The 17410-nt window shown below is 33.0% G+C and overlaps 1 protein-coding gene across 1 annotated transcript in view; it reads left to right on the top strand.

Annotated features, from left to right (window-relative positions):
- Positions 1-17410, top strand: part of LOC149783687 (uncharacterized) — a 168830-nt gene that overhangs the window by 76319 nt on the left and 75101 nt on the right. Inside the window, exons 11-14 of the mRNA XM_089932889.1 lie at positions 1844-2030; positions 5938-6074; positions 10947-11165; positions 12760-12801. Of these exons, the coding sequence (XP_089789015.1) occupies positions 1844-2030; positions 5938-6074; positions 10947-11165; positions 12760-12801 (585 nt within the window). The remainder of the gene's footprint in view (positions 1-1843; positions 2031-5937; positions 6075-10946; positions 11166-12759; positions 12802-17410) is intronic.

Consider the following 17410-nt stretch of genomic DNA (forward strand, 5'->3'; position numbering starts at 1 on the left):
AAGACCACTGCCACAAAACTGCAAATTTGGTGAAAAAATACCACCTGGGAAAACATGTGCTTTGATAACTATATTGCACTCAACTTTTCTCTGAAATGGCTTTAGTAAAAAAATGTGAAAGTTTTGCTTCATATGTAGAAGACAAATAGTCAGGTATTCTTTAGTTGCAATGATGGAATACAAAGCTGACAGATCTGACAATTATCAGTCATTTATGTAATCTCTGGAATGGTGGTTGTTTAGCTCTGACTGCCTTTAATTGCCTTTATGATGATGAACTGTATAAATTGCCCATGAATATTAAACACGAGGCTTTAAGAATCATGATGATTTATTTTGTAACAGGCTGGGATTACATTTGTATACTGCTTTGCTAAGAAAGTTTTCTCTTTTTTGTATAATTTTATTTTTATATAATTTTATTTTGTTGCAGAGATCTATTATTTTCTTTAAATTCAAATATATCAGGGTCAGAAATCTTTTTGAAAAAAATTTCACGATGATCTGACAGGTATGATATTACACATACACTTACATGTGCCTTTTATGAGTTTTGTCCCATCAACTCCATTTTAGATCAAGTTATGGCCCATGACAACATAATTTTACACTGATATTGCTTGTAATTGCATAGCTTGTGAACGATTCAGTATGTATCAATGCAGTTTGGTATAAACATTGCTTCATAGACCTATATGTGCCAGTTATGAGTTTTCTCTCATTTAGTATATAATTAAGACCTTGGCAGATAACTTCATCTCTTCACATGGTGCATTGCTTGTAGCTGACATAACTCGATGGCTGTTCACCTTTTTATTGGCTTCTTCTCATCTGCACACTTGTGGACAGGGTTGTATCCCTTGTTATGCCAATTGATGTTTTTATATGGAACTTGTATTGTTGCTTGTAGTCAGCATAGCTCAAGAACTGTTGAACATATTTTAATGGAATTTGGTAATCAGATTGTCTTTTAGACCTAGATATGTCTTGTTCGGGCTTTGTCTCACTTAAGTCAATTTTGACAGAGTTATGGCCCTTGACAATTACTTTATATATTTACATGAGATGTTGCTTTTAATGAGCATAACTCAAGAACCATTCAACATATTCTGATAGAATTTGATAATAAATTGTTCTCTTAGAACTAGATATGCCTTTTATTGATTTTGTCTCATCCTAACCTTTTTGGACAGAGATAATCTCCATGACAGCTAACTTATTGTCTTGATATGAGTTGTTGCTTGTAATCAACATAGCTCAAGAATCCTTCAAATATCCTGATGAAAGCTGATGTGAACATTGTTTCACAGATTTAGCTGTGTCTTCTATTGGTTTTGTCACTTTTCTACTAAATTTTGGAAAGAGTTATGTCCCATTTCAGTCATTGTCAAATCTTGACATGGGATATTACTTGTATTGATGATTCTTTGAAAGTTTCCCAACACAAGTTATCTTTTGAAGGTCTTAAACAGAGATTTGTGGCAAGTGGCACCCTTTGCAATGCAGCATCACTAGTTTTGAAATATAATCAAAAAGAATTATACTTTTTTATATTTTATTTCAGAATACATTAAGTAAAAGTTACAACATTAATATATTCATTTCAGTTTATACAAATAAGCATTGAGTCTATATAAATTTTCTTTGTATCTATGGTTTATACATTTGTCATTAATTGTGTTATTTTATATTGTGACTGACTGTACATAGTGCTTATTATATTCAGACAAATCTGTTTATTTAAAAAAAATTTACAAACAATGTGTGCATTTAAAATGTATTTCTTCAGAAGTATATAATTTGATCATTTGTTTGTTTCAAATATTGAAGATAATTTTTTTAGATATATTCACCTTTCTGTCACGTCGTCATCGTGGATACCCATTCAGCTTGACCATATACATAGATGGCAGGACTGACTGCCGAGTCAGCACATGTTGTGAATACAAGCATGCTAAAGGCATCAAGCTCGGCGGTAAAATGGGCCACTTCACCCTTGTTGACGTGGCCGGAGATACTCCATGTTACAAGTAAGTCATAACTTTCTAAAGTTAGGTCTAAAGTTAGGTCAGATTTAAGTATGTGTTGGTGCATGGAAGTTTTATTTGGAAACGTCTTGTTAAGAACAGGAAAAATCAACTCTTAGAGGGCCATGTAATTTAACAATTCTTAAAGGGCCTTATAATTTAGCAACAATTTTTTATGATTTGTGTGACTAATTTATGTCTAATTGAATCAAAATTTGTATGTGTAAAAGTAGAATTCATCAATCAGTGAAATGAGTTAATTGATCAATAGATTACTCATAGCAGGAACTTTTGTAAAACTTTGTAGATGTGAAACTAGAAAGACATCTCTCCCTGTCTGAGACCTTTTCTGTAATATTTTCTGCAGTCATATGGAAACATTTACACATAAATGAGTGCAGATGCTGATGCAGGAGGATGTTAAAACAGTGTCCATAACAAGATAGTACTAATATTATGACAGTGTCCATAACAATATAGTACTAATATTATGATAGTGTCCATAGCAAGAGAGTACTAATATTATGGTGGTGTCCATAGCAAGATAGTACATGTACTCATGTTAAAACAGTGTCCATAACAAGATAGTACTAATATTATGACAGTGTCCATAACAATATAGTACCAATATTATGATGGTGTCCATAGCAAGATAGTACATGTACTAATGTTATAACAGTGTCCATAACAAGATAGTACTAATATTATGATAGTATCCATGGCATGATAGTGTCCATAGCAAGGTAGCACTAATATTATAACAGTGTCCAAGCATGATAGTACTAATATGATGATGGTGTCCATAGCATGATAGTGCTAAAATTATGACAGTGTTCGTAACATGATGGTACATGTACTAATATTATGATAGTGTCCATAGCAAGATAATACTAATATTAAGATGGTGTCCATAGCATGATAGTACTAAAATTGTGACAGTGTCCATAACATGATAGTACATGTACTAATATTATGATAGTGCCCATAGCAAGGTACATGTAGTACTAATATTATGACAGTGTCCATAGCAAGATAGTACTAATATTTTGATGGTGTCCATGGCATAATAGTACATGTACTAATTTTATAACCGTGTCCATAACAAGATAGTATTAATATTATAACAGTGTCCATAACATGATAGTGCTGTGCTAATATTATAATAGTATCCATAGCACAATAGTACTAATATTATAACAGTGTCCATATCAAGATAATACTAATATTTTGATAGTTTCCATACCTACCAAGATTGTACTAATATTATGATGGTGTCCATTGCATGATAGTACTAATATTATGACTGTATCCATGGCATGATAGTACTAATGTTATGACCATATCCATTGCATGATAGTAATAATATTATGACTGTGTCCATTGAATGATGTTACTAATATTATAACAGTGTCCATTGAATGATGGTACTAATATTATAACAGTGTCCATTGAATGATGGTACTAATATTATGACCATGTCCATGGCATGATAGTACTAATGTTATGACAGTGTCCATGGCATAATAGTACTAATATTATGACAGTGTCTATGGCATGATAGTACTAATATTATGACTGTATCCATGGCATGATAGTACCAATATTATGACCATGTCCATGGCATGATAGTACTAATATTTTGACCATATCCATGGCATGATAGTACTAATATTATGACAGTGTCAATGGCATGATAATACTAATGTTATTACAATATCCAAGGCATGATAGTACTAATGTTATGACAGTGTCCATGGCATGATAGTACTAATGTTATGACCATATCCATTGCATGATAGTAATAATATTATGACTGTGTCCATTGAATGATGTTACTAATATTATAACAGTGTCCATTGAATGATGGTACTAATATTATAACAGTGTCCATTGAATGATGGTACTAATATTATGACCATGTCCATGGCGTGATAGTACTAATGTTATGACAGTGTCCATGGCATAATAGTACTAATATTATGACAGTGTCTATGGCATGATAGTACTAATATTATGACTGTATCCATGGCATGATAGTACCAATATTATGACCATGTCCATGGCATGATAGTACTAATATTTTGACCATATCCATGGCATGATAGTACTAATATTATGACAGTGTCAATGGCATGATAATACTAATGTTATTACAATATCCAAGGCATGATAGTACTAATATTATGACAGTGTCCATGGCATGATAGTACTACTGTTATGACCATATCCATGGCATGATAGTACTAATATTATGACTGTATCCATGGCATGATAGTACTAATATTTTGACTGTATCCATGGCATGATAGTACTAATATTATGACTATATCCATGACATGATAGTACTAATATTTTGACCATATCCATGGCATGATAGTACTAATATTATGACAGTGTCAATGGCATGATAATACTAATGTTATTACAATATCCAAGGCATGATAGTACTAATATTATGACAGTGTCCATGGCATGATAGTACTAATGTTATGACCATATCCATGGCATGATAGTACTAATATTATGATGTTGTCTAGATCTTGATGGTATTAATATTATGACTGTGTCCATGGCATTATAGTACTAATGTTATGACCATATCCATGGCATGATAGTACTAATATTATGATGTTGTCTATATCTTGATGGTATTAATATTATGACAGTGTCCATGGCATGATAGTACTAATGTTATGACAGTGTCAATATCATGATAGTACTAATATTATGATGTTGTCTATATCATGATGGTATTAATATTATGACAGTGTCCATGGCATGATAGTACTAATGTTATGACCATATCCATGGCATGATAGTACTAATATTATGATGTTGTCTAGATCTTGATGGTATTAATATTATGACAGTGTCCTTGGCATGATAGTACTAATGTTATGACCATGTCCATGGCATGATAGTACTAATATTTTGACCATATCCATGGCATGATAGTACTAATATTATGACAGTGTCCATGGCATGATAGTACTACTGTTATGACCATATCCATGGCATGATAGTACTAATATTATGACTGTATCCATGGCATGATAGTACTAATGTTATGACCATATCCATGGCATGATAGTACTAATATTATGATGTTGTCTATATCATGATGGTATTAATATTATGACAGTGTCCATGGCATGATAGTACTAATGTTATGACAGTGTCAATATCATGATAGTACTAATATTATGATGTTGTCTATATCATGATGGTATTAATATTATGACAGTGTCCAAATCATGATAGTGATACTAATATGACATTATCCATATCATGATGGTATTAATATTATGACAGTGTCCATATCATGGTAGTACACTATTAATTATGACAGTGTCCATATCATGGTAGTACAGTATTAATTATGACAGTGTCCATATCATGGTAGTACAATATTAATTATGACAGTGTCCGTATCATGGTAGTACAATATTAATTATGACAGTGTCCATATCATGGTAGTACAATATTAATTATGACAGTGTCCATATCATTAATGTGCTAATATTATGTCGGTGTCCATCACATGAGACTACAAATAATGACAGTGCCCATGGCATGATAGTAAACTACTAATTATGACAGTGTCCACAGCATGATAGTACTAATGTTATGACGGTGTCCATGGCATGATAGTACTAATGTTAGGACAGTGTCCATGGCAAGAAAGTACTAATGTTATGACAGTGTCCATGGGACAATAGTACTAATATTATGACAGTGTCCATGGCATTATAGTACCAATATTATGACTGTATCCATTGCATGATAGTACTAATGTTATGGCAGCTTCAGTAGCATTCCCATATTATACCCAGAAATGCATTAATATCAGTGACTCATAGTGGTGGAAAGCTGTATTGCAAATATAATATGAGAAATTGTTGGATTACAGATGTCAGTTGAGTTTGCAAGCCCCACCCAAGAGAATGAAGTCAGTGAGAAAAGCAGAACCAATAGAGCAGGAGGTGACTGTCGATGGGAAACAAAGGACCCCTGTTGTAATTTCAAAAGAAGACGTTTCAGATGAGGGTGAGTCTAATTAGATGTCTAATATAACAAGCTTTGTAGAATGAAGGTGTGCATCTAACGACAATCATCTTAAAATAGTTTTCTTTCTCATATCAATTCATCATTACCATATTTGTATCCTGAGTACAATTGTTCTTGTATATTCCATTCCCTGCAATAATAGTATGTACTGTTTGTGTGTATTCCATTGATTGTAATAATAGATGTGTATTTCTTATTTCTTTCATAATATTGGCAAGTGTATATATATATATATATATATATATATATATATATATATATATATATATATATATATATATATATATATATATATATATATATGTGTGTGTGTATGTGTGTGTGTGTGTGTGTGTGTGTGTGTGATTTTCACTTTTGAAACTAACAAGTATTCTGATTTACATAGTAATATTAATTATTGAATGTGCTTATGTATTTCATTGATATTTATGATTATTATGATATACTTTTTTTATCAAAACAAAAGGTTTAACATTTTTTTAAATACTTTATTTTTTTCCAGCAGCAATTCATGTCTTTGTAATGTTTAATGTCCAGTCAGATGAAGTAATACTATTGAAGTAGATTTATCCACAAATAAAAAAATGAAAAGGGCGAATGTTCTGCAACAAGAAATGGTTCATTAAATATAAAAATAGACAAATGTTCAGTGACATGCAATGGCTTAATAACTATAAAACAGTCAAATGTTCTGTGACATGCAATGGCTTAATAACTATAAAACAGTACAATGTTCAGTGACATGCAATGGCTTAATAACTATAAAACAGTACAATGTTCAGTGACATGCAATGGCTTAATAACTATAAAACAGTCAAATGTTCAGTGACATGCAATGGCTTAATAACTATAAAACAGTCAAATGTTCAGTGACATGCAGTGGCTTAATAACTATAGAACAGTCAAATGTTCAGTGACATGCAATGGCTTAATAACTATAGAACAGTCAAATGTTCAGTGACATGCAATGGCTTAATAACTATAAAACAGTCAAATGTTCAGCGACATGCAATGGCTTAATAACTATAGAACAGTCAAATATTCAGTGACATGCAATGGCTTAATAACTTTAAAACAGTCAAATGTTCAGTGACATGCAATGGCTTAATAACTATAGAACAGTCAGATGTTCAGTGACATGCAATGGCTTAATAACTATAGAACAGTCAAATGTTCAGTGACATGCAATGGCTTAATAACTATAGAACAGTCAAATGTTCAGTGACATGCAATGGCTTGTTAAATGTAAAAAAGGTGAATGTTCAGTGACATGAATTGGCTTTTTAAGTATAAAAAGGTGAATGTTCTGTGACATGAAATAGCTTATTATGATTAAAAGAAGGTGAATGTTTGGTGACCAGGTGACATAAAATGACTTATTAAGTATAAAGTAAGTATAAAAAGGTGAATGTTTTGTGACATTAATTGGCTTCTTAAGTATAAAAAGGTGAATGTTCTGTGACATGAAATGGCTTGTTAAATATTAAAAAAAGTGAATGTCCTGTGACATGAAATAGCTTATTATGATTAAAAAAGGTGAATGTTTGGTGACATGAAATGGTGTATTAATGATAAAGAAGGCTAATGATGTTCTGTGACATGAAATGGCTTTGTAAGTTCAAGGACATGTATTAGTAATGATGGAAGTGTTAGGAGAACTGAAGAAAATAGTCGTTCAGAATTTAATTTAGTTTTTTTGGGGGATGAATATCCACATATTTTAATCCAATGCAGTACAAATACTGTTATATTGAGTGTTAAATTAATTAATGTGACCTCACACTATTGTAACTTACTCCCAAAGTATGAAATGTTATTTCAATGGATATTTCTTGTATGAGAGTATATACAAGAGGTGAAGAAAATATTGTAGGCTTTTTATTATTGAGCAGTCTGTGGTTTTTGTCCTTGATATTTGGCATTTAAGAAAAAAGATTAGATTTAGTTTGGATCTTTGTTTCTGCAGCCTCTGAGACAGTTTCTTTTGGGATAATCAATAATTATGTAGGTCTTATTTTCTCTAAAATGACTGTGTTTGTCAATATGCATGTTTTATTGATTTTCTCTACAAAAATAGGTTAGCACAGAATGTTACACCTCCAAATGATCTGTCACTATTCAAGGACAGATTTAAAAATCATTTTCACTTTACAATAATGTAACATGTTCCTCTCTGTGGATTTACACATATGTCATCCTTGCTTTATTCTTGCCCTACTTCATGCTCCTTATCTATATAGGTTATCATTAGATAAGAAATGAAGTCTCTTCCACAGATGTTGTCATTGATCTTGTTAGTGGTGTAGGAGTCAATGTTAAGTTTGAGCATTTACGTAAGTTTTCTCTGCCACTGCTGCATTTAGTCATGAAACTTAGATTAAAACTGAGATCTCTCATATAATGCAGGTCTGCAGACACTGATATGAGGTCATGTTCTGCTGACCTTTCAATTCACCAATCAATGCTGACCTTTAAATTCACCAATCAATGCTGACCTTTTAAATTCACCAATCAATGCTGACCTTTCAATTCACCAATCAATGCTGACCTTTTAAATTCACCAATCAATGCTGACCTTTCATCTCCTACACAAATATGAGGTTATGTCATGCCAAAATTTTGATTCATCTGTTAGTGTAGGATATTCAAATTTATGAATGTGGTATACTTCTTTTGGAACATAACATATGTTTTGATAGCCCTTTTTAACATGAATAGCATTGCTTTGTCTGATAGTTTGCTGAAATAGATGGAGAGGGTATTCCAAAGGCCATACACCTTTTTGTTGCGAATTGAATCTACTTACTATGAGTAGCTCTTGATATTAATTGAATTGAAAACTTGATTGGGATATTCATCATTATTACTCATCACAGGTAAAAGGAGGTCACAGTTGCCTGATTTTCATGTTTAAGTGATTAAGTTTTTGTACTGAGCTCAGTTTCCTTGACACTGTTTTATGTACATTCATGAAACTTTATGAGTATTATTCATCTTGGAGGGTTCCATTAACCATTGACAAAAGGAAATCACAGTGACCTACTTTTTTGACATAGTGACTTTGCTAGGTTTTTCGATTATACCATTGTGGAGCAGGGGAGACACAACCTCATTGTAAAATTCTTGTTTTTTTTAGAAAGCTTTATGTATGGAACTAGATCCATACTGTAGAATTTTTAAAAAGTTGCATCATATTAACAGAGTACCTGGAAACCAAGTTTGACTCAGTACTGAAGTAAAGGTTTAGACATGATATAGTCTCTGAAAATAATGCAAGCAACACAGATATATTCAGTATATAGTCATCTATAAGTTGAATCAACTGCAAACAGCATAGACCCTGATCTGTTGGTTAAAAACACAATTGTAGATCGGGGTCTGTGTTGTTTGCTTGGCTCATTATTTCTTAGAAAACTGCATAGACCTGGATGTGTCAGCTAACTAACAAATGGCAGATCTGGATCTAAGCAGTTTGCATTCTAGATCTGATGTATAGGCATGTATATTCAGTATTCCATATAGATGGATGGGTAGGTAGACATAGTATTCCATATAGATGGATGGGTAAGTAGATACAGTATTCCATATAGATGGATGGGTATGTAGATACAGTATTCCATATAGATGGATGGGTAAGTAGATATAGTATTCCATATAGATGGATGGGCATGTAGATACAGTATTCCATATAGATGGATGGGCAAGTATATGCAGTATTATATATAAGATGGATTGGCAGGTATGTTCAGTACTCTATATATAGTATATAGATGGATGGGTGGGTACATGCATTATTCTATATAGATGGATTGGCAAGTATGTTCAGTACTCTATATATAGTTTATAGATGGATGGGCAGGTACATACAATATTATATACAGCTTGATGAGTAAGTATATACATTATTCCATATAGATAGATTGGCAAGTATATACATTATTCTATAAAGATAGATGGGCCAGTATATAAAATATTCCATATAAATGTATGAGCAAGGTTATACAGTATTCCATAGATGGATGGGCAGGTATATACAATATTCCATATAGATGGATGAGTAAGTATATACAGTATTCCATAGATGGATGGGCAAGTGTGTACAGTATTCCATATAGATGGATGGGCAAGTATATACAATATTCCATAGATAGGTGGGCAAGTATATACATTATTCTATATAGATGAATGGGCTAGTATGTATAGTATTCCATAGATAGATGGGCAAATATATACAGTATTCTATATAGATAGATGGGCAAGTATATACAGTATTCCATAGATGGATTGGGAAGAATATACAATATTCCATAGATGGATGGGCAAGTATATACAATATTCATATAGATGGATGGGCAAGTATATACAATATTCCATATAAATGGATGGGCAAGTACACACATTATTCCATAGATGGATGGGCAAGTATGTATAGTATTCCATAGATGGATGGGCAAGTATATAAAATATTCCATATAGATGGATGGGCAAGTATGTACAGTATTCCATAGATGGATGGGCAAGTATATACATTATTCTATATAGATAGATGGGCAAGGAAATATTAATCATGTTAATTGGGAAGATACTATTTTCTGATATATTTTAATGCAATAAAGACTGTCTTGAATGACCACCTCTTCAACCAAAATATTCATGGTTTTTCAAGACAGTTGGTCTCTCATGACACACATGGTATATTATCAGTAAATCAATACAATGAAAATCTCATCTCTCATGACAGTTCATAATGGTATAGAATAAATAAGTATGTGTATTGCGCATCTGGTCTCTCAGAAGATAGGTGATCTCATAGCATTCACGACAGGTGTTACTGTATCATAAACCTTACAGTGGAAGAATATGAAGAAGAAAAGGAAACAGAGGATAAAGAAGAAGAAAAAGTTGAGGAGGAAGAAAATGTGGTTATTCCAGTTGAGGATGAGTTAGAAGTGAAGGGAGATAACTCTGATGCAGAACCTCTCAAACAGGAGGAAAATATTGAGATAGAAGACTATTCAAGACATGCCTCTCAGTCTGAGACCAAGGCTGATGAATTTGATGAAAATGATGGTGATTTTATCTTTCACATTTTATTTCCTCATGGATGCAGCCACACTTTCGTCATGAAAACCTGAGAAGCTTCTTGTTGTTCACTTATTGTTGAGACATAATCAGCACTTACCTTTTTGTCATTTGTTTCATCGTTACCATTTTAACACACATACAAGTAGAGTTCAACTACAAGCTGTACAGATCCAAATCTGCCATTGCATAATGTGATGGCAGATATAGGTCTGTGCAGTTTGTTAGGACTAATCAGTAGAACAAACAACAAAGACCCATATCTGCTTGTGCATTATGCACTGTTAAATCTGGGTCTATGTTGTTTGCAGCTGGACTTAATTTATGGTAGTTTCACTATTTATTTTATAATGCATGAGAGACTCAGTTTTATTTTACTTTGTTTTCTAGGTCTCAGCCTCCTCACTTGATGCTTGTAATGCTAATTATTTTCCTTACCAGAAGTGCATCCATTCATTGTCTCACTATTTTGTGTATTTTATTGTATTTGCATCAGTCATCCATGATTTTCTGTTTTCTGTTGCATGCATAGAAAAAAGGTGTTCAATATGGGATGGTATTTCTACAGTATATTTTTAATTGGAACCAACTGCAAACTGCATAAACCCACATGTGCTGTCACATTGTGTGCCTGTAGATCTGTATCTATCCAGTTTGTTAAGACTAATCAGTAGAATAAACAACATAAACTTTGATATGTTGGCACATAATGTGAAGGCAGATCGAGGTCTATATTGTATGCAGTTTGACTCAACTTTCTAGCAAGTATAGATAGCAATCATTGCCTGTGGGATTTGTCATTGTGAAACAAAAAAGTTTATTAATGCAGCAGTCAGTGCAAACACCATTTGAATTTAACTTTTTTAGATTTTTATTTTTATACTAAGGTATATCTGACTTCAATAAAAGTGAAAAGTTTATTTGTTTTTGAGTTATACTTTAAAAATTATGCTAAGTTAGTAAAAGTGTAAAGGCAGAGAATAAGAAATATGAACATTTAGTTGCATTTTGACTACTGTTGGTATATCAGGACTTTTTGAGTGTTGAGTCTGGCATAATACCAGATTGTAATACTAATCTGACATAATACCAGAATGTAATACTAATCTGACATAATACCAGATTGTAATACTAATCTGACATAATACCAGATTGTAATACTAATCTGACATAATACCAGATTGGAATACTAATCTAGAATAATTCTGTTGTCAATGATATTGAGTTCTAACATGTTTACAAATAAAGATGATTATCATGTGTACAGACCTTCAGCCAGAGGAAAAAGTATGCTTTTTAAACTACTACTGCTATTACTATTACTGCCACCACTACTACTACTACTACTACTAATAATAATAATAATAATGATAATTACAATAATTATAATGCGTGTAATATTAATAATAAATGTGGTGTTGATGTTGAACCAATGTTGATGAACATTTAAAGATTGAACTACCACCGATATTACCCAGCAGTAAGAACAGTAGCAACAGCAACATGAATAATAATAATAATAATAATAATAATAATAATAATAATCATAATAATCATGATAATAATAATGTCTGTGTTACAGGAGATGAAGAGTATGATCCAGATTTTGAAAAAGAAGAGGAAGGTGAGTTTTTTTAAAGATTAAATACTATTCGTTTTAGTTTGATCTTTACTGGTCAAAGACCAAGAGAGCTTATGTGATGGCCTGCTGTATGGCTCTTAGTACAAGTTTATTAGTGTTACTAATGTCTGGCAAATAGTACAAGTTTATTACTCTTACTGCTGTCTGGCTCTTAGTACAAGTTTATTAGTGTTATTGCTGTCTGGCCATTAGTACACATTTATTAACATTGCTTCTGTCTTGGAATTAGTACAAGTTTTTTTTAAAGTTAATGCTGTTTGGCCCTTAGTACAAGTTTATTATTGTTACTTCTCACAAACTGTTGGAACCATTGTTGTGTTACACACACACACACACACACACATTTATCCCAAGGTCTGATGAAAATGGTGCCCCTATGCAAATGGTGACACTAAAAGACTTTCTATGATGTCTGGTTGGTCCTAAATTAAATCTGACATGTAATAGGGTCTGCATTGTGGCCATCTTGAAGATCTTTTTATTGCTAATCCATCTGAACAGATGATCATATTGACATGGAAATTTACCAAAAGACTTCTAATGATGTCTTACTAATTGTAAACAAAAATGGGCTCTAATCTGAACTTCACTATGGCTGCCATGGTGGCCATCTTGAGAATTCCAAAAATGAAAATGGGTTCTGCTCTGATTTTCAATATGGCTACCATGGTATAAACTCACTCATAAGTCTAGTCCAACTGGAAGCAACGTAGCCTCTGATCTGCTGTCAGATAATGCAAGAGCACATAAGGTACATAATGTTTATTCTAGCGATTACTCCTAACAAACTACCAGTGCATTATGCATTGACAGATCTGGCATCTTGCCTATACTTGTAAATGACCCTAAATAACAATAGTGACAGTTGGACCTAAAATATGGCCATCAAAGTGGCCATCTTGCCTATACCTGTAAATGACCCTAAATAACAATAGTGACAATTGGACCTAAAATATGGCCATCAAAGTGGCCATCTTGCCTATACTTGTAAATGACCCTAAATAACAATAGTGACAATTGGACCTAAAATATGGCCATCAAAGTGGCCATCTTGCCTATACTTGTAAATGACCCTAAATAACAATAGTGACACTTGGACCTAAAATATGGCAATCAAAGTGGCCATCTTGAGATGTTCTTATTACTACTTCTACTGAGGGCATGGTTGTAATGGCTTGAGGTTAACACTAAGACACTTTTCATTATATACAGTTGGTTGTAATGGCTTGAGGTTAACACTAAGACACTTTTCATTATATACAGTTGGTTGTAATGGCTTGAGGTTAACACTAAGACACTTTTCATTATATACAGTTGGTTGTAATGGCTTGAGGTTAACACTAAGACACTTTTCATTATATACAGTTGGTTGTAATGGCTTGAGGTTAACACTAAGACACTTTTCATTATATACAGTTGGTTGTAATGGCTTGAGGTTAACACTAAGACACTTTTCATTATATACAGTTGGTCGTAATGGCTTGAGGTTAACACTAAGACACTTTTCATTATATACAGTTGGTCGTAATGGCTTGAGGTTAACACTAAGACACTTTTCATTATATACAGTTGGTCGTAATGGCTTGAGGTTAACACTAAGACACTTTTCATTATATACAGTTGGTTGTAATGGCTTGAGGTTAACACTAAGACACTTTTCATTATATACAGTTGGTTGTAATGGCTTGAGGTTAACACTAAGACACTTTTCATTATATACAGTTGGTTGTAATGGCTTGAGGTTAACACTAAGACACTTTTCATTATTCGGCTAATGTGGTTATGTGAGAAAGCTTGCCAGTAGCTTCTCGTGGGTCGGTGGTTCTTTCCGGGGGTTTTCCGGGTTCTTCCTCCACCATTAATACTGGCCGCCATGTATAGCCTATCTTGTGCTGAAAAATGGCGTTAAGCCCTACAACAACAACAACAACAACTTTTCATTATATACAGTTGGTTGTAATGGCTTGAGGTTAACACTAAGACACTTTTCATTATATACAGTTGGTTGTAATGGCTTGAGGTTAACACTAAGACACTTTTCATTATATACAGTTGGTTGTAATGGCTTGAGGTTAACACTAAGACACTTTTCATTATATACAGTTGGTTGTAATGGCTTGAGGTTAACACTAAGACACTTTTCATTATATACAGTTGGTTGTAATGGCTTGAGGTTAACACTAAGACACTTTTCATTATATACAGTTGGTTGTAATGGCTTGAGGTTAACACTAAGACACTTTTCATTATATACAGTTGGTTGTAATGGCTTGAGGTTAACACTAAGACACTTTTCATTATATACAGTTGGTTGTAATGGCTTGAGGTTAACACTAAGACACTTTTCATTATATACAGTTGGTTGTAATGGCTTGAGGTTAACACTAAGACACTTTTCATTATATACAGTTGGTTGTAATGGCTTGAGGTTAACACTAAGACACTTTTCATTATATACAGTTGGTCGTAATGGCTTGAGGTTAACACTAAGACACTTTTCATTATATACAGTTGGTCGTAATGGCTTGAGGTTAACACTAAGACACTTTTCATTATATACAGTTGGTCGTAATGGCTTGAGGTTAACACTAAGACACTTTTCATTATATACAGTTGGTCGTAATGGCTTGAGGTTAACACTAAGACACTTTTCATTATATACAGTTGGTCGTAATGGCTTGAGGTTAACACTAAGACACTTTTCATTATATACAGTTGGTCGTAATGGCTTGAAGTTAACACTAAGACACTTTTCATTATATACAGTTGGTCGTAATGGCTTGAGGTTAACACTAAGACACTTTTCATTATATACAGTTGGTCGTAATGGCTTGAGGTTAACACTAAGACACTTTTCATTATATACAGTTGGTCGTAATGGCTTGAGGTTAACACTAAGACACTTTTCATTATATACAGTTGGTGGTAATAGCTTGAGGTTAACACTAAGACACTTTTCATTATATACAGTTGGTCGTAATGGCTTGAGGTTAACACTAAGACACTTTTCATTATATACAGTTGGTCGTAATGGCTTGAAGTTAACACTAAGACACTTTTCATTATATACAGTTGGTTGTAATGGCTTGAGGTTAACACTAAGACACTTTTCATTATATACAGTTGGTTGTAATGGCTTGAGGTTAACACTAAGACACTTTTCATTATATACAGTTGGTTGTAATGGCTTGAGGTTAAAACTAAGACACTTTTCATTATATACAGTTGGTTGTAATGGCTTGAGGTTAACACTAAGACACTTTTCATTATATACAGTTGGTTGTAATGGCTTGAGGTTAAAACTAAGACACTTTTCATTATATACAGTTGGTTGTAATGGCTTGAGGTTAAAACTAAGACACTTTTCATTATATACAGTTGGTTGTAATGGCTTGAGGTTAACACTAAGACACTTTTCATTATATACAGTTGGTTGTAATGGCTTGAGGTTAACACTAAGACACTTTTCATTATATACAGTTGGTTGTAATGGCTTGAGGTTAAAACTAAGACACTTTTCATTATATACAGTTGGTCGTAAGTGAAAGTCATTACAACTACTTCTTCATTGGATGGCCTCTTCTTTCATGCTGTATGTAGTTGTTTATATATTAAAATGATGCTGATCCAGCAAGCAAAATGACTGCCTTCATGACTACCAAGATAATCTTTAATCGCTACTTTTCATGAATGGATGGTCATATTGACACCCTGTGTAGGGTTTTCACAAACCACTATTGCCATGTGGTACTGAATCTCTGTGCAAATGGTGTTTATCTTTAACCTACAGCATGGTGCCATCTTGAAAGTCCTGTTATTGCTACTCTTGCATGAATGATGGCCTTAAAGTGGCATTTTCACTAAAATGCTTCTTTGCAGCTTGCAAATAGTTCAGAATGAAAATGGTACAGATATAACCTCCACCATATCTGCACTTATTTTTTAAAGGACTTTGTAAACCAGACTCAGTTGACTTTTAGGTCAAGGCAAAAGTCATTTAGTGCATTTTCATTCTTCATTGAGCTTATGAACACTGTGGTTTGTACATATTCAAAATTTGGACCAGATTTTATATACAACTATTAGCTGCTTTCCAATAAAAATTTGACAGTTAGCACTCTGATATTGGTTTTAAGGTCAAAGATATTGATTAAGGTTTTTTACTGATGGGTGAGCATGATAATACAAACAGGGCTGTCATAGGGGGTTGGTGATATGGGTGAATAACCTGGGTTGATGTTTTAGTTTGTGGTAGTTTTTCCAAGAGTGTAGGCAAGGGACACCTTTTTCATTTTGCGATGACCAAGAAAACTAAGTGTGAATAGACAGACTTCTATCAAACCTAGTTTTATGGATATATCTGAAGAATAACTCCCCAAATAAAAATAATTGATTTAATCAAACTTTACATGTGGGTATAATTTGACATTGTTAGAGATAATTATGTTCAACAGTTTTCTATCCATGATGTTAGGTTGAAGGTCAAAACCATGACATATAATTTTGTACTGCCCTCAGCAAGTATCTTGTGTAGATGTTAATTTGAAAATGTAGGAAAATAATTTCTGTTATCAAACCATGTATGCTGGAC

The sequence above is a fragment of the Sinohyriopsis cumingii genome, chromosome 14 (genome assembly GCF_028554795.1).
Source record: "Sinohyriopsis cumingii isolate HCF-2022 chromosome 14, ASM2855479v2, whole genome shotgun sequence".
NCBI classification, from domain to species: Eukaryota; Metazoa; Mollusca; class Bivalvia; order Unionida; family Unionidae; genus Sinohyriopsis; species Sinohyriopsis cumingii.